General features: G+C 42.5%; 1 protein-coding gene across 1 annotated transcript in view; it reads left to right on the plus strand.

Annotated features, from left to right (window-relative positions):
* CHRNA1 (cholinergic receptor nicotinic alpha 1 subunit) overlaps nt 1-20,870 on the plus strand; it is a 155,984-nt gene that overhangs the window by 45,770 nt on the left and 89,344 nt on the right. The window contains exons 2-3 of the mRNA XM_078683834.1: nt 16,908-17,050; nt 17,141-17,185. Coding sequence (XP_078539960.1) covers nt 16,908-17,050; nt 17,141-17,185 — 188 coding nt within the window. The remainder of the gene's footprint in view (nt 1-16,907; nt 17,051-17,140; nt 17,186-20,870) is intronic.

Below are 20,870 nucleotides of genomic sequence, written 5' to 3' on the forward strand. Positions count from 1 at the left end.
CTTCCAGTGCGGGGACATAGTCACTGGGTCAACAAGCTCGCTCCATGTCTGTAGCACCCCCACAAGGGCATGCTGTGGAGGGAATTGATGCTACAGTGGTACTGCATTCGCTTTATCAGCCATTGTGGGGCACTGAGAGTAGGGTGGATACTTGACTGCCCTGGTTTTGCCTGATTATTTCTATTGGGCGTGCTTAATGTCTGTGGACTATCAGCTGGGCTTCACTGTGTGCACATCAACCTATCAGATGCCTTAGCCTTCCATGTATCAACGTCTTTATTTATTTTTTCGGTTGTGTCCTTCTCTACAAAGTCACTCAATCTGTCCACCAATGTGATTTTTTTTTTTGCTTTACGTTTATTCCTTTCTGTTAAATTGCCCCAGTGCAGGCTGTGAATATCGCGCGTGCTGTGTCAGGTAGTCCAGGATGAATGGGCAGGCACGGCCAGATGATGCAAGGACTACGGCCGACTGAGGGTCCACCCGGATGAGCTCCGGGTGGCTCACCACACTAATAAAGGGAAATATTTGCCCAGATAGTGTTACCATGTGTAAAAATTTGCTGCATTACATCACATAATATGCCTTTTCTTGTTTCATAATTTAGTCAACCATGTCCTATAATTTGGTCCTCCCTTGCCGCATAATTTCAAAGGGTTATCATAGAAAATGCAATATTTTGCGTTCCTGCCTAGTCAGAAGGTACTATTAGGAAACAGTATACTGCCATCAGACCAACAGATTCTCCTTTCACCAGTGGACATGCTGCAGTCAGAGAAGACACTAATGCTACTTGTACAGGGCCATGTAGAACCCAGAGATTGTACCTCTCACTTGTTATGACAGATGGGAACGGCCTCGGACCCCCCCTCGAGCCCCTTTCAGCGGTTGAAGCCTAGATTGCATCACTCCTGCGCACAGGAGATCCTTTCATGCTACTGGGCCTGGCACTTCATTTCCAGGCTTCAGCTGCAGTGCTTCTGAATTCTATCGCCAGAGTAATTCAAGGTCACACCAATGTGCCTCCTGGCCCACAGGTCACAAATTCCTACTACCAAAGTATGCCACATAACTTAAGCTGATCTGACGTGCATGAACCACTTCAACACAGATGGCCCTGCGTTTTCCGTGCCTCAATCTTGATTCTGCTTCACACCAGTGGTGTTTCTACCCGTGCTTAATTTGTAAACAATTAGTGCCAGGGCCCAAGGTTATTCTCAGAAGCCTGCGGTCTACAATGCGAAATGTCACAGGTGTTGAATACTCTAGTCCTGATTTCACGTCATGCCTCTTTCATCCACCACCACTCCCTCCCGTTCCCTTCGTTTCTCTCTTCCAGATCCTTTTTCACATCTGCTTTCTACCTTCGTTTCGGTTTATCAGACTACCTCTTCCTTCTTTTCCCCCCTTTCCCCCCTTTTCGACCTTTCTCTCTCTCTCTTGTGGGTGAGAGTCTGGGGATGAAAAAGAAGTTCTGGTCCCCAAAAATTAGTGCCGGCTGGCCCCACCTGCAGCCACTGCCCAAAGTTAAGCACTGACAATTCTCCCCGGGCATATCATTATGTTCGGTGATCTCTTTAAAGTACACCAACCAATAAGCAAACCCCTTAGATGAATGTTACTACATAAGTGGGAGAGCTTTTAGGAGTCTTTGCATCAACATCACTACTTTGAAAACCCTTACATTTAATTTTCCCACTACTCTAACCCTTAAATTAATGTAATCTTTTTTTATTGATAATTCATGTTTATTTTGTTATTTAATGGGTTATTTTCCCAACTGTAATTGTATCATAGCCCTCATTTTTAATGACATTGATTAATTGAATTATTATATGTAATCTACAGCTAATATTAACCCTAACATTTATTTATGTTAATTACAATTAGTTTAATTAATTGAATGTCCCTTTCCCAATTGTAACCCTCAAACCTAATTGTAATTAAATTAATTAAAACAGTTAGTTAGCCTTAGTCTACTACTCATACAAACCTCCTAATAATTGTACCGGGCCTGATGTACAAAACTTTTTAACAGTCGCAAACCTTCCGATTCGCTAAACCAGAGAGTTTGCAACAGTTAAAAAGCATTTATGTTTTTACTACACATATTTACCAATTGAGAAAAGTGTTTACGAATCAGTAATCAGGTTGCAGTGGTATTTTGTGGGCATCCCTTCCACGCTGTGATTTGCGGCCTGAGGTATCAAGAGTTTGCAACTGTAATTCCGGTAGCCAAACATTGCTCCATTGACGACTCATAAGTTAACTGATTCACACATAGGAGCGGTTCCCATTTGGACTCCGTACCCATGGACCCCTTCTCCATTGTGAATGTTGAAAAAAGTTTCAGGGAGAGTAGGTAAGGATTAATGTGATCTATGAGGAAAACAGACTTTATTAAAAAAAAAGATCTTTATTTAAACATGATAACAGACATGTTAGTTGGCTGACCCTTGTAGGCTACCATCGATGTAATTGTGGCCAACAGCAGTGGGTCACAAACTGCCCCCTGCCTAATGAATATTAATTTGGCCGGTTGTTTTGCAACCCCTTATGATTCAATATTTCGTGAACCTGACCTATTTGTACAAAGGTTGGTTTGAAAAATAAGGTTGCATTTGCGAAATGTGCACATTTTGCGACCACATATTGAAAATGTAATCTTTGTCCCTCAGGCTCTAACTTATCTACTTATCCTTAATCTTGGTCTAATTTCCCAACCCTAAATTAAATTATTTTATATTAAATGAATAATTAGCGCAAATTTAGTCCAAATTCTAACACTAACGCTAGTACCTAATTAACATTTTTAAATTTGTTTTAATAATTAACCTTAACCTAACCCTAATAATAACATTAAAATAGACAAACTAACATTAAAATAGAGAAGATAAAGTTTACAATTTACCTAATTCTAATTGTATTCCTTGCCCTTAATTAATGTAATGTTAATTAAAAAATATTCTTTAGCTATAATGATTCATTGCTGTACTTACCTAAAACTGCCATGAAAAAAGTGTACTTTTTGATGAAAAAGTGATGATGATTAATGTATTTGGTGATGGATGTGAGGCATATGTTTTGCTGTTGTGATGGGAATGTGAGATAGCTCCTCTGGCACCTACAGATGCATTTTAGTTCTTGAGCTAAATGTTGAAGTCCTATATTTGGGGAGTTAGGGCCTGGGCTCTTGCCATCTCCTGATGATCCCTGCACCCCACATCAGACCTGTCATTCTACAAGCAGATTGGTCACCACAAAGAACAAGCATTTACAATGCAACGGTTTCGCCTTTGTAAAAGTTAGAGCTATTGGCATTGTAAATTACAAATTTTGGTTTTGAAAACAGAAAAATAAATGGCATTGTCATTTACAATGCCAATAATCTCTCACAAATGCAAGACCTATTGCATTTGCACACACACACAGAGCACAAACACATACACAGAAATGGGGGGGATGGGGGGGGGGACGAGGAGCAAAACCAAAGCCCAAGTGATTGGTTCTTTCTGAAATGATAGTGATGAGCTAAAACGATAGAACCGAAGAGCTCTATCACTTTAAACGTTGCATACTTACGGAACAAAATGTGAGCATATTACCGTAAACAATTACTGGTCATTGATGGTATTCCTTATAACGGCAGGCACTTTTAAAATAAAATAATCATCTGGGGATAGTTTCAAGTAAAGTCAGAATAAAAACAACAGATTCCACTAGCAGCCTCACAGCTGTGTTCACACGTGGAGGGCTACGTGATAATAATAATAATAATAAGTAATAAGGAGCACAAAAGGCAAAACATGAAAGTAAATAAAAATATAATCTGCTATTGTGTTGTATAATGAAAAATAAGTGTTTCACATTGGGTTTTTTGTATAAATTATTCTCAAATATGGAACTTTTGACAACAAAGCATATTGTTATATTTTTACAACCCTCAACCGTAAAGTGTACTGGCTTAGTGGAGTAATGCCTCGCCAATATGGGCCTGTGTTTCATCTTACAGTCACAGGTTCAAATCCGGTTATGTGAACTCTAGCCTTTCATCCTTATGTGTTGGACAACATTAATTTAAATTTCAAAAGGATGAATAAGCCTGTTGTCCAAATAAGGTTAACACAATGAGTACTGCTGTGAGAATTACATATGTTTTATATACCCAAATATGGCCACAGATAAATACACGTTTTATAAATACTAATTAAATAAAGAGTGCAACAAAAACTTGCCATTCAATTCTTTGTTTAAAATTGCCGAAATTATAGATTATGACGAGTAATTTTAATTTTTTATTATATATGGATGCTGCATAAAAGGGAGGCATGCTGCATTAGTATTTTTGCTGCTTAATGGGAACGGAGTGTTATAACAAGCAGTGGTCCGAAACTAATTAAAATGAATCAATCTGTGCTTGGTCTGTGCTCCACACATTGAAAAGGAAGTGATGCCAGATCCACGCTGAGCAATTAGGAATCAGCAAATAAGACTGCCAAAAAAGGAAACAAATAATAAGCAATGGTCGGGCTCCAAGCCCTTTACTGTAAGCAACATCCCTTGCAGCAACGTGCATGTGCGCTGTCAGGTGAGACCTCACGCAAAGGCCTATGAAAATGGGCTTGGAAATCCACACGCACAGCTATGTGTAATTTCAAGGTCCATTTTCAAAACGCCTGGAATAGGACTCTCGTTGCTGCGCAGTGTACACAGAGCCCGAGTCCTAAAAAGTGTTACCATCTGAATAAGTGGTGTCAAATTATGTTTTGTTTGTGAGAAATAAAGTACCATTGTGCATTTTTAGGGAATTTTTTTTAACTGTTAGGTAAGCGTCTGACACCAAACCACAGTCACCCACAAACCTTTGGTTTGCTAAACACGATTTAATATTTCCCCATCGTAAAAATTATTTGCCATGAGGGGCGTTTATGGTTGTCAATAAAGAGAAGTGCTAGGTTCTAGATATTTTTGTCAGGTGCAGGTTCTTACGCCTAAAAAATGTTGAAGGCCTCTGGTTTAGACTTTTCAGGACCATATGCAGTATTGCCCTCAGGTAGGAGGTATTTAATTCTAAATGTTGACTATTACTCAAATGGATAGAAGTTTGTTGACCCACTGGATATGGAAACGGCCAATGAGTTGGAGTAAAATATTTTTAAAAGAAGGCGCTTCCAGGTTCATTGTCACAGACAAGGTTGTGTAAGTTCATACTTATGCAAGACATATTTCATCTCAAAGTTGCGCTATACTCCCACTTCGAATGTTCTAGTGGAGCATGGCAATAACACCATGAAAGAAGGCATACAGACAGCCATTGCTTAAAGGTTAAAGGTTGGATGCAAGTGATTTCATTGAACTGAAGGTGTGGAAGTATAATACATCGCCACACTGCACTATGGGGGGTTACTCCATGTTTTCTATTAGGGGGCAGTGAGGTGCACACATCTCTGTTCCCATCATGGTCGAGTGAGAAGAAAAATGTGGCCAAAAGTGATATGTACAGTATAGAAGAAGTATCTTCTACGTTTGCCATGAAACAGATGACAAATAAATTTGCCATGAATTATGGTTTAAGTGGTTAAGGACTTGTCAGTTGGCGATTGGGTTTTAATCATGAAACCCCTCAAAGTAAGGAAAGGGGAGTCTAAGTTTTTCATGCCAGTACAAGTCAGCAAAGTTAACTAAGTCGCTGCATTTATTGTAGGGAAAGGTTAGTGGAACAAGAGAAAACGAATGAAGGTTACACTTGAACAAGCCAACATCATGCAACAGAAGTAGTTTTCCGTGGATAACCAAGATTGGGCGCATTGGCTGCCATATGACATGTGAATGCAGCCACAATTTCTGTAAGTGTGAGTAGTGAACAAGTGTAGCCTTCAGGATCTGTTCATGCTGACGTTAGTCATAATGGTAATGGAAATGTGAGTGGTTCACGATTCAGAAAAGTTCCTGAAAGTGTGATGACTTTATTAGGTATTAAGTAATAGACATGTAAAGTTTATTTTAAATTGTTTTTGGGTCCGGAGAAATGTTGGCATGGCATCTTCTGCACTTCCACCGCGCGTTATTGTACACTGTTTAGCTCATGAGATGTATACTGTAAGTGATGTAAATTAATGTAAACTCGCACACAGAGCGGCTCCTAATGGCAAGTGAAAGATAAAGTTTGACCTCCGAGCCAGATGAACGCGGCATGCTGTGGGTGATGTCAAAAGTGGAAATAAACCAGCTTTTCTTAAATAACGCTGTGTTGACTTCACTTACTTCAAAAACAGCTAAAAGATGCTACTGATAAACACTTGGGGTCAGATTTATGAAGGCCTTGCGCCGCCGGTGCATCACTTTTTCCCATGTTAAAAATGACGCACCGGCGGCGCAAGGCCTTCATAAATCTGCCCCTTGGAGCAGAAACTATGAAGATTTAAAAAAATTAAAAAAAGCTGTGATGATACAAATCTGTATTGCTTGCCTTCAGTACAGGTCATAATTCCATGTATGCCAAATAGCGAGCTGAAATCGTAGCTGTTTGCATGACATACCGGGGGTCAATTAAGCAATCTGCAATACATCGGGGTTCAGTATAATGTAGCTCATAAGCTTGCCAAAGACAGCCACAACACAAATAGTGAGAATAGATTGCACTAAAGTGCACGAAATTTTAGGCAGTGGAAAAATAAAGTAACATTCTTTTGGTTTACCAAATCGTGATTCTGCAGTGTGCAGCCTAAATGTTGATATGCAGCCTTTCCTAAAGGGAGTACAGCACCAGGAGTATGCCGACAGGTAATACAAAACAATGGCCATAGAGTTTGTGACGAGAATTTTATACACAGCTTAGTCAAAGTTAAGCTTTGAATTATAGATTCTAATATACGATAGTTTAAATGTGGCGTAGCGCTTTATATTGCTTCTAATTTTAGTGGATATCTTCTAACTTTAGTTGAGAAAATAAATACGAGCCCTATTCTAAAACAGAAGAAAGTCATAAAGCAAAATGTTCATGTCTGGCATGTAAAGGTGACAGAGCTCTCAAATTATGAAAAATTATTGTATGCGACAACTATTCATCGTATCTTAAGAACGCAAAGGAAGAGGCGTCACACATTGATACTGTTCATAAGACAGGATCCGGCAGTTTAACGATAAAACAATCAAAATGAAAGTAAAATTAAAAGCCCACACCAAAACTTCAATATAATGTATGACAAAACTTGTGAGGCGACTCTCCTATATGTCCAAATCTGTCCCTTCTTCAAAGGAAAGATTGCACCCCCCCCCCCCCCCCCACCCCCTCAACCGGTGATACAGCTTCCGGGAGCCATTATGTCCATAGCAGACTTTTAGAGAGGTGCATTTAAAGATCAGGTTCTAGTCTTCCAAATACATGACATTTTGCCTGCTATCACGGAGAACTGAACTAAACCGCCAGTCCATGTTTGTGAGCCCCACTCTGAATAAGGGAGACTTTATGTATCTGGGGTGACAACCCTACACAATAAAAGACGTATACAATTGAACGCGCAATCCCAATTAACCCTTAAAAGGGCGTTCTGTGACAAAGCCCAGAGGCAAAAATGTGCGGAGCTGTAACCTGCTCCTTACAAGCTCAGTCACTAAGAACATGCGGCCTGAACTCTCTGCCAAGCCCTCGCTTGCGGACTACGAGTCTAAGAAAACGTAGCTGGTATGGAGACTGTTTCGGACTTTACGACATCGACTACGGCAACTTTTTCTTCACCACGCAGACACACGACTCATTTGAATAATTCACCCGCCCGAGATCGTCCCGCACTCACCGCTTCCTACCGCCTCCTATCTCCCCCAACGTACAATGCGACGAAATGGCGCCACCACAGGATGCTCGAGAGCACCCCTCGATTGCTCCTTTCTACACCGAAAGCAAATGGCGACTTCTGTCGTCGAAACTTGTTTCGGAAGCGCTCTCACCAGCCACGGTGCAGACTGGGAGCGTCATGGCCACGCTCCGATTTCTTTTCTGCTTTTTTCGAATAAAACTTTATGAACAAAATCATCAATGCACAAAATCAATTGCAGTATGAAAGAGGCATAACACGGCAAAAAATAAACTAAAAGTCATTACATCCCTTAATTAACAAGCTAGAAAGTAAACATATATTATATGCAAGAGCCCGGTTTCGCGCGATGCTTACAGTAAAATACGGCCCTGTTAATTGGGAGCAGAGGAAAATGAAAAACAAGTCAGGTCCCGGGCCGGCCAGCCAATCACAGCGCGGCCCGGAGAATGACGTCACGGGGGTGTCCCGGGCCGGCAGCCAATGACAGCGTGGCCCGGGACAAAGGGGCGGGACTTAAAAAAAGTCCCAGAAACGCCCCAGAATCGCGTTTTCACGAGAAAGCGTGATTGACAGCCTCTGTCTCCCAATGGCTAGCCTCCATTTATGGAGCTAGCCAATGGGAGACAAAGGCGGAACCAAAGTCCATATGTAGGATTATGAGGTTTCGCCGTGGGCGGAGCAACTGCTACGCAGTTGCAACGCCCAGGGCGAAACCTAAAAACCTAGGTTATAACCTTCACTCCCTACACAGAGAGCCATGCCGCTCTAAGGGCCACTCTTCCCAAAACCAAGAGACAGAAGGGGAAGAGCAGCTCATCGAAACAAAAGGTACGCAAAGGGAAGGGAGCGGGGCAAAGCCGTTAGACAGTGGATTCCCTGCGGTACAAACACTGGCACAAAGTAACTGTAGGTCACGACTAGCAAAGAGAAGTCTAGAATCAAGTATATTCTGTCTGATACTTGGTGTTATCTCTGCCAAGTAACACCGTCCTCTCCACAAAGGCTCCTCTCATCTTGCACTCTTCTAGGTGGGCCTAAATGATCCTGACACCAGGATAGTCTATTGATGGGATTGCTAATATTGTCAACAGTAATAGGCAATTGGCCTTTTGTGTGCGCGCTGAAGGACATATTATCAGTTAGAACCTGAGGATTGTTAAAAGAAAGATCAATATAAGGGAAAAGGGAAGGCATTTTTCTACAACTGATTAGATCCTGATACAATGCAATAGCAAAAGGTGTTAACCAGCTCCTAATCCTTCTTTCCTACTGTCAGCTTCCCAACTCCTCCCTCATACTCCTGATAACTCCCACCAAAGTTCCTCAGTAATACTTCCCCACCTTGTTTCTGTCTCTTATTTCAAAGTTAGATTGACATCTTTATACATACTAGCCTGGCCTAGTGCCTTGGATTGCGATGTGTGTTAAATGCCATCTGTGTTTGCATTTATGCTGCTGTATGACCTCAGTGATTACACTGCATGCTAGTCTGTCATTTATATATATATTGATGTAAAAAATAATAAATATGCAAATAAAAAAAAATGCCTGCAGTATTACGAGCAATTTATGGAAGTTAACAATAGCAATATGAAAAAATTCATAAGAACACGGCGCCTGTGGTGATGATTTGTCCCCTATAGTCACCTTGCCATCTGTTTGCCACATCACTGTCAGCAGCAACAGTCTACAGAGCATCTACCATGTTTGTAAATGGCGGCCTCACTGTGAAGACATTGAAAACTGACATTTTCAGAGGAAATCACCTACTCATTTTTTAGCAAATCTACAATGTTCACCCTAAGTAAGGTTTGTGGACATTCCTTACCTTTCATGCACATTACGATAACTAGGGGGAGATTTACTAAGATTTTATACCGCATTTGCGTCACAAAAGTGACGCAAATCGGCACAAAATCTTTTTTTCTGTTTTACTTCCCAGCGCTACACTGGAAATAACCTGAAAGTAACGCAAAGACGCGGACAGTGCAGCTTTGCATTACTTAGCGCCAAGGGTACCATGGTTGGAGCATGGGTGTTCTCATGCAACCACCCAAGGTTTCTGATGCTAAACTTTATTTACTAAATAAAGTAGACAGGGTTAAGCGTCATAAAACTGCGCCCTTTTTAAGTAGGCACAACGAAGGAGAAATGCTTTCATTTCTCTTTCCTTTTCCAACTTTGTACGTGTGCTACAGTTTACAGCACGCATAGAAAGAGGGGAAAGGGTTATGTCAGCCTACACGTAGTATTTTGTAATGGAAGGTACCGTTCCAGTAGAAAACCTATGCTAGACTGACGGAGACACCCTTGCACTATGGCACAAAGGTGCCTCAGTGGCACAGGGCAGCTGATTTCAGTGCCAGCTCTAAAGAAAGGGGAGGAAAGAGACATATTTCTGTACATATGCTTTCCTTCTCTCTGCTGAACTGCGCTGCATGAGTAAGTGGTAAATCTGACCCCTAGTCTTAAATTGACTGCAACATTTGTTTTTAATTTTTCTTAATTTACTTCACTTAGGTGTTCAACTTTTAAATCTACAATTGTACAGATGTATTTTACATTAACTCAGCTCTATGAATAGTTCTGTTTTATATGCAAATATAATACTTTTGTAAATGAGCCATCAAAATGCATGCACACGGAACTGGTGATATGTAGACCAAAAGCACATATGATTTGAATCTTGTGTTGGGAAAATAGGAGTGCAACCCTCAATGAACAATGCGGAATATTCACATTTGTGCCCTTTATTCTAAGTTATCTGACGATTTGTGATAAGTGTGAAAGAATAACAAATCACTAAATTTATTCTAAAGGCTACATTTTTTAATTAAATATGATAGATTGCATTAATTATGAATTCTTTGCTTTGTCTAGTGCATTAATGTCAAGCTAAAAATGAATGGAATAATTAGGAGAATATATATTTTAATTGTAAATATTTTAATAATTTGATTAAGAATTTTGTTCTCCTTCAAAAGAGAGATCATAAAGGAATGGTGTTAAATAAAATAATCACATTTTATTCAGCTGATAATGCAGGTAGATTTTGAGATTTATTTTACTCTGTTTCGAATTGGTTAGAGACAATGATTAAGGGCTGGATTTCGACTTTGGCAGCCCTACAACAGTGGCGCCAACGTGCTGCTGTTACTCTCATAGAAGAGCCTAACATGCAGAATGCTGCTATTAGAGCTCCAACTGTACCTTCCTGCAACTTCCTGCATGTTGTGGCATGCATGCCATACCGTGCAGGAACTGTAGGTGCAAATTCAGGGAGGCACCACATGTGCCTCTCACATGCGCCCAAGGCCCAGGAGCGGGAGAAGACCCTGTTAGGGTCCCCCTTAGTTGCCTCACCACCACCCTTTTCATGGCAGGCTCACCACCATGAAATGGGCAGCAGACAGGGAGGCAACTTGTAATATGCTCAGTGGTGTCGCAGCGGCACCGCCTGCATATTGCTGCCCCATTCAGCACCGCCTCTACGGCAAGGGATCCTTGATCCCGGCGGAACTGGTAGTCTTGTGGCGGTCTGACCACCACACTTAAAATACTGCGTCTAGACCTGCAGTGTGGCAGTGGTCAGACCGCACCATGAGTATGGCGGTCCTGTGGACCGCTGTATTGATAATCGGGCCCTAAATGATTTTGTGGTAGTAGAGAAATATTGTGCTAACAAAATTTAACTGTGGGTTGTTAATTCTTATAATTGTCTGTTTGCTTCATAGCAAGTCTAGAAAGTAATTCTCTGATCAGCTTTGTGTGTATTTTTCAAAGAGTATAATCATCTTTTGCCAACTAATGTATTTGTAACAATATTGAGGTTAGCAGTTTAGATTTTTCATCTGTATCCGTTCATAGTTCTGTACATCTTAGACACTACCGCCCTTCAAGTGGAGAAGTCTAAAGTGCCATTCTTTTTTAGTGTGCTTCAAGGAGTGAATGGGAGTGGCAGAGCTATCATTTAACAGATATGCAGGAAATGAGTCCTGGTCAGATTCTGGAATCAGCATTGGACAAGGGTGGTATTTATGTTATGCAGATTTGTAGATAGCACCATCACCCCAGAGAGTATCCTAGTGCTGAGCAGGTGTGAATCCAGCCAAACCTAGGGCCTGGTGGGACTGTTGGAGGAGCCAGGTCTTGAGCTCCTTGCAGAATTCCAGAAGTGAGGATGTGGCTTTTATGTGTAGTGGCAGGTCTTTCCATGCTTTAGGTGCAATGTAAGAGAAGGCAAAACTGCAGGATCTGATTTTCCTTATGTGTGGGATGTGTGCGAAGTAGGAGTCTGGAGGCAGAAGTGTCTGAAAGGTTTGTGAAAGCAGATGTGCATGTTGAGATATGCTGGGCCAGTGTTATGCATTGCCTTAAAAGTGTAGTGAGGAGTTTGAATTGTGCGTTTGTGAATGGGGAGCCAGTAGAGTTTCTTCATGTGTGGTGTGATATGAGTGTGGCATGGGAGGTTGAGAGCAATTCTGGCTTCCAAGTTCTGAATGGTATGCAGCCTTTTGGTTAGTTTTTGGTTGATCCTGGCATAGAGGGTGTTCCAGAAGTCCAGCTTGCTTGTGACCAGGGCGTTCATGACAGTTTTCTGGGTGCTGATTGGGAGCCATTTGAAAATCTTCCTCAGCATCTTCAGGGTATGGAAGCACGAGGTGGTTTACTGCATTGACTTGTGAGGTTATGTGGAGTTTGCTGTCAATGACAATCCTGAAGTTCTTGGCGAGGATGGTGGGTGTCATTCTCGGCTCTGTTGGCAACTAGGTAGAGTCCATGATGAAGTGCTCTTCCCGAACATCATGATTTCGGTCTTGTTGGTTGTCGGTAATTAACTTAAGACAGTCGGTCTTCATCCAATAGGCAATTTCGATAATGGAGGCATTGAAATTGATCCGAATACTATGCGTCTTTTCCGTAATTTAGAGAATGAGTTGTATGTCATCAGCCATCGAAGAGGACGTTGATGTTGTGAGAGCAGATGATACTGGCTAGAGAAATTATGGATTTGTTTAAGAGAGTTGGGATCAGAGAGGATCCTTGCGGAACTCTGTAGATGAGGTTGCAGGCTGGAGGCATCCGAGGTGTACGGTGCTAGGCTGACTGACTGGGTCCTTCCAGTCAGGAAGGAGCAGATCCATTGAAGTACATGTCCTTGGATTCCAATATTTCAATATCGAGGAGACGTTGGGTGAGGATGGGGTGGGAGACAATGGCAAATGCTGTGGAATGGTCCAGGAGGATGAGGGCTGCTGTGTCTCCTATCCAGAGTCAGGCGGATATCATCTGTGTTGGAAATGAAGGCACTTTCTGTGCTGGGGTGGAGTCTGAAACCAGCCTGAGTGGTGTCGAGTTGGTGGTCCTTGGGGTATTTGATGAGGGGTCTTTTGATTATTTTCTCTAAGACCTTGGCCGGGAATGATAGCAGGGAGATAGGTCTGTAGTTGGTAAGGATTGAAGCATTGTGTAGACGTGTGAAGGAGAGGCTGCTAAGCACATTGGAAGGAGGTATATTGGAGGGAGGTGTGTAGAGACTTTACATTTTCAGATTATTATTTGTGTATTTAATTTGTGCAGATTCATCAAGGAGGGCACATCTATATGATATATTTTCCTTGTCTCTAGTATATAGTGTTTCATGCAAATCCATCAATGCGGGCATAATTCCAGGGGGGTAGAAAAAAAGTGTAACTTTGCTAAGTATTTGCTAGCCTGCTGGAGACTACCAACCCCCAATGCACATAGCCTTTAAACAGTCATAGCACAGATTGCCTGTACGACCTGGCCTGTAACATAGCTGAAATGTTTATTCACGGGCCCTGTTTTAACAGGTTTGGTACTTTCCACTCAAGATGGACATTAGTAGCTGAAAGCTAACTTGTGTAATCAGGACTTTTATTTTTAAACATAGTTCCATGGAGGTTCTTACTCCATGTGAACCCTGGCGGAGAGGAAACAAAGAGGGCCCGTCCCCTGGTGCCTCACGTACTGTGTATGCGCACAGACGGGCACAACATGTGTCCTCCTGTGCGCATACACACCAGTTCCTGCACAGCATGAACAGTTTAGTCCATGCCGTGCAAAAACTGTTTTTGGCAATCCCATTGCTGTGCCCTATTTGAAAGGCACCGCCATGGCAACGCCAAAAAAAAGCCCGCTAGACTCTAGTTTGACTCGGAATCTGGCGGGCGCCCTCACCACGTGTTTAGCAGTGCGGCAGCGAGGCCGACCCCGCGCCGCACTGCCAAACTTGTGTGTCTTATGACAATTGGAATGAGGAACTCTGATATTTTAAAATCGTAAAACAGAATAAACTGCTGCCTGTTGCATTAGGTATCTATTTAAAATGTGGAGCAAATGAGCAGAGTAGGTAGTGCCAACCTAGTCCTATGTGTGACGCATACATGCTAGACAACTTAGTGTATATACATAGCTACATATTTACACTAGGGAGCAATGGGAGAGCACAGTAGCGCAAGAGTGAGTTGGTAAGAATTAGTGCTGACCGCTTTCATGCTTAAGCAGGTGAGTCTATAAGGCAATTCGAACAGCGAGAGGAGATGAAGTGACCTTCCGCTGGGATTCAGTTCCAGAGCTATGGTCGAAGAAGCGGAATCATGAAGCAACACAGGGAGGTTTGGGAAGAAAGGATGTTCAGGTTAGTTGAGGGAAGGAGGTGAACAGACACACATCTATTTAATATATATGCAGTGAAATATTTCATGTATGTATCTGAAAACAGTTTGCATGGCGCCCTTTGTTGATGTTGAGCAGCCGATTTGATAACAATAGGAGAAGGAAGGATGATGCTTAGGAAGGTTGTAAAAGGCATTTTTAGCAAGGTTATGTACTTTTTCCAAAGAAAGCTGTGAGTCTTGAGGACCGGAACTCAAGGGTGAATGTTGGAATGGAGAAGAAAATGTGCATGTATTGGGCGTATCGGTGATAGAAGATGATGCCTGTTAGGGATGGAGTGTAAAGAGAGAAAAGTAAAGGGCCCGGAACCGATACTTGGTGAATCCAAGCAGGCACTGAAGTAGGGCTGGACAGTGAAGATCATAATGAGACGGAAAAGGACAGGTCACCGAGACAGCAGGCAAACCAGTTGAGTACTTGGTTCAAAACAGGTGACTGCAGTCTACCGAGCTCTTAGTGGCTTGCTGCAATCTAGTGGAGAAGTGTGGCTCAATGGTTAGAGCAGGCAGACCTTGATGCAGAGCTCTGGCCAGGGACCAGGGTTTCGATTCCCGCCTCGGCGGGTCTCCGGCTCATTAATTCCCCTGACTGGATATTCTCACCTCAGTGCCTGTTCTGATCCTGGGTCCCACGCTGCAACTCTGGGCAATAGCTTGCTTAGTCTCCACAACGGCCCCAAAAGCGCTGGGATGCCTGGGTGCACCTGGGGGGTGCCCAGGAGTGGACATTTCCCAGGAAAGCCAGGAAGGGTTCCTAAGCGGTATACGGACAGCGCCGGGACACCTCTGGTGGAGGTAGCTGTGCGCTTTACAAATTCCGACATTTACATTTTTTACATTTATTTACATCTCTCGTGCTACAAAAAAAGTGACAAGCAAGGAAGTCGAGCCCCCTCATTCCATGTTGACAGCACAGCCCGACCATGCTCAAATACCTTTTGCAGATTGTGTCCCCCCTTAGATAAACACATGGACAGGCAAGCACACGTCGTCTCTCTTTCAGTTTCTCTCTCTCTCACAAGCACATTCACGAAGTATCACACTCGTGCAACCACAGACAGTTGGACATATCACCACACACACAAATACCTATTCATAATTATTAAGTGCACACACAAATACAAAATACATCTGTTTTCCAGCCACGCGCATCATGATTCATCTGTTTTATCAAGTACCTCATACCAGGATGAGGTCAGAAATGCTGCAACAAGCAGGGATTAGTGATTAATCTGGTACTGGGGCTTGTGAAACGAACTGTTCTGTATGTGACAGACATGAGATCACACACACAGTGCATGCTTCTTACAACATCTTGAAGCTGCCAATGGACTGCACCTAGGGTTAATTTATTGGTGTATTTTTCTCGGACAGGAGAACTAAACCAATGGCAACACTGGGACTGACCATGACCCCGCCCTTCCTTTCTTGTTGCAAGGTGAATGGGGTCAGTCATATTCTAATGCCTCACCCTACCTTCAACATGAGGAAAATAGTGGGGTTAGGGACGTCTCCTCTAGCTCCACCCTTTTATACCTTATCGCCGGCTGGGGCCCGATTATCAGCCTGGTTGACTCAACCTAGCCTGTGACAAAACGTGGAAGTGAAAATGAGTGTTACATTGTGTAATATCCTATCATGCACCTGTTTGTACATATTTGTAAGTCGTGATTTTCCAACATCCCTTTGAGATACCCTTGATATATATGGTAGCTTAACACTGAAAGATGTAATGAAGGGCCCAAGAAGCTCAGTTCAAGAAGTAAGGCATTGTCAATACCAATTAAATCCACAAAAATAATAATACTTCATTACCTTGCAATATAGTGCTAGTGATAATGTCCAACGTTAATATAGCTTACTTTCTTTGCCTATTAGTTGTTTCTACCAAAATATTCAAGAATAAAGGGTTCAGCCAGGACTGGAATGAGCATTCAATTTTGCCATGTCGCCTTGTAGGCGCCTCAAAGTTGTAAAGTGTCTGAATTTTCCCAAGGACGACCAAGACACTGGTGGTGTCCAATAATACAGTGACATCATTGGATTGGCTGAATAGGGTCTTGTGTTGCAGAAGCCTGGATAAGAATATCGGCCGATCAACATGGTGGTTCCTCTTGGTGGATTTCCAGGGACCGCAGAACTTCTTGAAAGTACTTACTGGCCCAAAGAATGAGAGAGAAATGAGCGATATTCATCGCCAGGGTTCACCTGGTGATTTCAGTGTGCCCCCACAGTTCTAAGTGATAAGGAATCTTCATACTTGGAAGTTTCCAAGTGGTAATCTAGGTATCTGTTCTCCTTCCCTGGTGTTGGTATCGATTTGTAATAATCATAAATGTGAACGTGTTATTATATGAATGACCAAACTTGTGTTTTTTGTTTTTTCCAACAGGGTCTGCATTTTGTTCCAAAGATGAAACTCGTCTGGTTTCACATTTATTCGAAAATTACAATAAAGTTGTTCGACCTGTGAAGCATTTCAAGGACGCAGTTGTGATAACAGTTGGACTTCAGCTTATTCAACTCATTAATGTGGTATGTGGGTGCCAACATCTGCTCTTCGAACAGCGTCACTCAACCCGGCTTGCCATAGTGACTAACTACAAAATGTGTTTCTGTCCCTAGGATGAAGTTAACCAGATCGTGACAACCAACGTGCGACTGAAGCAGGTTTGTATGGGGGATGATGCTGTGACCAGCTAATCTGGATAAGGTTGTGAGCTCGTTATTTGCTTGAGAGATAGCTTAGAAGTAGATTTAACTTGGCCCTTGAAGATTTTAGTCACACAAATAGGAATTACCTTCTTATTGGTTGGTGCTGGTTTCGTGGTCCATGGTCCAAACACAGAATTAGCATGCATAAACAGGAGTCAGGAAACATCTCATTTGCCTTCCAATGCCATGAGGTAATGACAGCATTATGTAAATGTCCCAAAGGGAAGAAAGTGAGACTTAAAGACTGATGTTTTCTATAGCTATTATTTGATTGCGTAAATATTAGTTAAACATACCGTTTTTGTAATGTAATAATTATAATGAAGATGTGACAAAACCAATGTGCTTTAGTCAAATTACATCATCTGCTCAGTTTTGGGGACAAAAAGTATCATGTTTTAGTACGTTCATGAAGTATTCTTTATATGTATGAGCCGATAGAATGGGACATGGGTGATACAACATACCTAAAGGGAGTTAGTCACCCTGCCTGTTATATAACTGTACATTATAATGATACATCAATAGAGTGCTAGATACCTGTTTACACATTTCAGCCTTCAAAAATATTCTAACTAGGCTTTAGAGATAAGAGAGAAAATCACAAATCAAAGGGGAGGGGGAGTAAATGTTTGATGCACTATGATAAATGAAGTGTAAGTCTCAACCAAATTAATTTTGAAGGTGATATACTTGGCATTTATAATGGTGCCAAAATGTCGGTTGAGTCTGCAGATGACTATGAGCTAAAAATAGTCAAAGTTGCAATCCATTGGACTGCCATTAATGGTCACGGACGTCCACAGAATCCTCATCAGATTCCCTGATACATTCCTTCATTGGTTCTCCTATTACCTTTCCAACTGACACCAGTTTTTCCTTATGGGAACCTCCTGGTCCCAAAAGACCGCCCATCACCTGCAGAGTCATCTGGTTTCATTCAGTCCCACGTCATCTTTAACTGCTACATAGAGCTGCTTGTTGCCCTACTCACAGATAACAGTATCAAGATTCACTAATATGGGGATATGGCAAGTCGCAGAAGCAGCATGGCGCTCAAAATCCCAGCTCATTTAAGGCCCGCTGCTTTGACGATGGCCTTTAACAAGGGAGCGGGCCTTTAATGGCTGGTAGAGCCTCCTGCAGAGGACTCTAAGGCTATTAGAGCATTCTGCCCCTACAGGGCAGAATGATCTAATTTGTAAAACAAAGCCCTCACAGAGAGCAAGGGGGTTGAAATCCCCTTGGGCGCCATGAGGCCTTTGTTCACAGCAACAGCTGTGAACAAACATTGGAATGTTGATGCTCTGGGCTTTTACCAGCCAGTAGAAGCCTGGAACAATCCATTGTACAGGAAGAGGATGTGGCCTAACGGCTACGGCAGTCGACCTCAAATCTGGGGAACCGGGTTTGAGTCTCGGCAATGATGCTCAACATCCTGTGATTTTAGGCAAATCACTTACTCTCCCCATGCCTAACAAAACTTTATGTCCCCTAATGTAACTTAACTGGTACTCATGTAAATCGCTCTGATACCTGATACCTTAGGGTCACGTTTGTGCTATATAAACTCAGAAAAAAAAATATCTTCAATGGAGCGCTCACCATCCAATGTTCTAATACAAATTAAATACAACAATAGTAGCTGGAAGTACAAATCAGTAATTCTGGTCTCAGTCGCTTTCACAACATCCAGCCATTTTATTAGATGGCTGGGGTCGCAGCCAATACCTGAAAAAGAGTGGTTGAAGAAAGCAGTGGTTTATCCATTGAGCAAAGAGAAAAAGTAAGATACCTATTTTCCACTTGGCAGAAAAAACAGAATGTGTTGGTGTGACATCTGTGTGCATTCTGGTCTGCAAATGCACACATTGAGTGGACAGGTCGAGTTTTTCGTTATAATCTGCTTAAGGAAAGATAGCTGAACAGAAATTGTATGTCCTTATTTTTGAAGTTTCCACGTACTCCTGCACTCGGGGTCTGCTGTTTTTTTGGGGGGTTTTCTTCAGCTAGCCCTGAAAGACCTGGTGTAATAATGAATTAATCCTGGCGTAAATTTATTAGAGAGCATCCCATCCATGGTTCACGTAACCTCCAGGTCCAGCAGCAACTGACCCCATAGAATCGCATAACCTGACATCACAAGCTGGAACATCTCTACATTCCCTCATGTGAGGGTAATACTTCTAGAAGTAATACATATCATTACTAGATACCACACACCTTCCTCCTTTACAAATAATGACAAGAGAAAAATAAACGATTGCAATATAGAAGTACAAAAGAGAAACAAAACCTAGACTTAAACAGAAACACACCTCAATTAACCAAAATAAAAAAAGATAATAATGCCCTACAACATTGCAGTCGACCCAATATGGAACATTTACAATTCACACTGGATAATTTCCTCTCAATTCTATTAAGGTATCAGATCCTTTTGTCCTCCACCTTAACAGCATTGCGGAATCATTTGACAATTCTCTGGGACCCATACATTTGTCCCACCTTCTGAGGACACTGGTTTCTTTATCAATACCAGATCACCCAGTGACATGTCCAATTTCTTCACTCCTTTTCTTTTAAAAAAAAAAATCTTTTTATTAACAATTGACAAAACAGGTGGCAATCATCACAGTATAGCATTAATTCGGTTATCTTTGTAGCGCAAGGAGTCTCGGGACATATACAGTAATCACAGTGCATAGGGATAAAAACAGTGTAACAAGTAGAGTTCACAGTACAAGTGGTTCGTAAATCAGAGCGGTTCGGGGGGGCTCACAGATGTTTTCTCTGTAATCGTTCCAGGCGGACCAAATCCGTGTCCATTTCCCTGGGCAGCCCCTTGCCTCATACACAGTCTTCTCCTGGAGCATGCACAAGTCCATATCGGACTTCCATTGTCCAATCTTGGGAGTCGCCCCACACAGCCTTGCTATGTTCTTTTTAGCGACCACAAAGCCTAGAGTGGCCCAAACTTTCCCACTAAGCGATAGGTCTGTAGGTTCCCAGATGTTCAGCAGGCATTTCTTGGCTTCAAGTCTAACTTCTACCTCCCAGACCTCCTGCATACATCGGGTCACTCGGTTCCAGAATTGTCTCAACCGCGGGCAGTCCCAAAGTATATGAAAAAAGGTTCCCACCTCCCCACAACCCCGTCTACAAAGACCATCGACGCTTCGGCCCATTCACTGTAGTCTAGTCCCTGAAAGGTAGACACGGTGTAGGATTTTTAGTTGGATGAGCCAAAACCTGGCCGGAATAGCCACCTCCTTAGGGGAGGCTAGTGCACTGCACCATTCCTCCTCATCTATCTCTAGTCCATCAGCTTCCCATTTACACTTGGGGGGGACAGTAGGTTAGAGGACGGATTGATGATTTTCTTATATGTGAGTGAGATTGCGTGTTCGGGAAGGTGACCGTCAAGAAGTCTGTCCTCCAGCGGTGAGGAGGCAGGAGGCTGCGTGCCCGCAGGAATGTTGGTTTGTAGGGAGTGTCGGACCTGAGTGTATCTGAAGTGTTCTGATTGGGCTAGTTCGTATGTTTGCTGGAGTGATGGTATCATCCCCTTCGGGCCCCACAGATCTCTCACGTGAGAGATGCCTATGAGGTCCCAGTTGCGGAACCCCTTGATGCGGCC

Source organism: Lissotriton helveticus, chromosome 3_1, assembly GCF_964261635.1.
Source record: "Lissotriton helveticus chromosome 3_1, aLisHel1.1, whole genome shotgun sequence".
In the NCBI taxonomy this organism is placed as follows: Eukaryota; Metazoa; Chordata; class Amphibia; order Caudata; family Salamandridae; genus Lissotriton; species Lissotriton helveticus.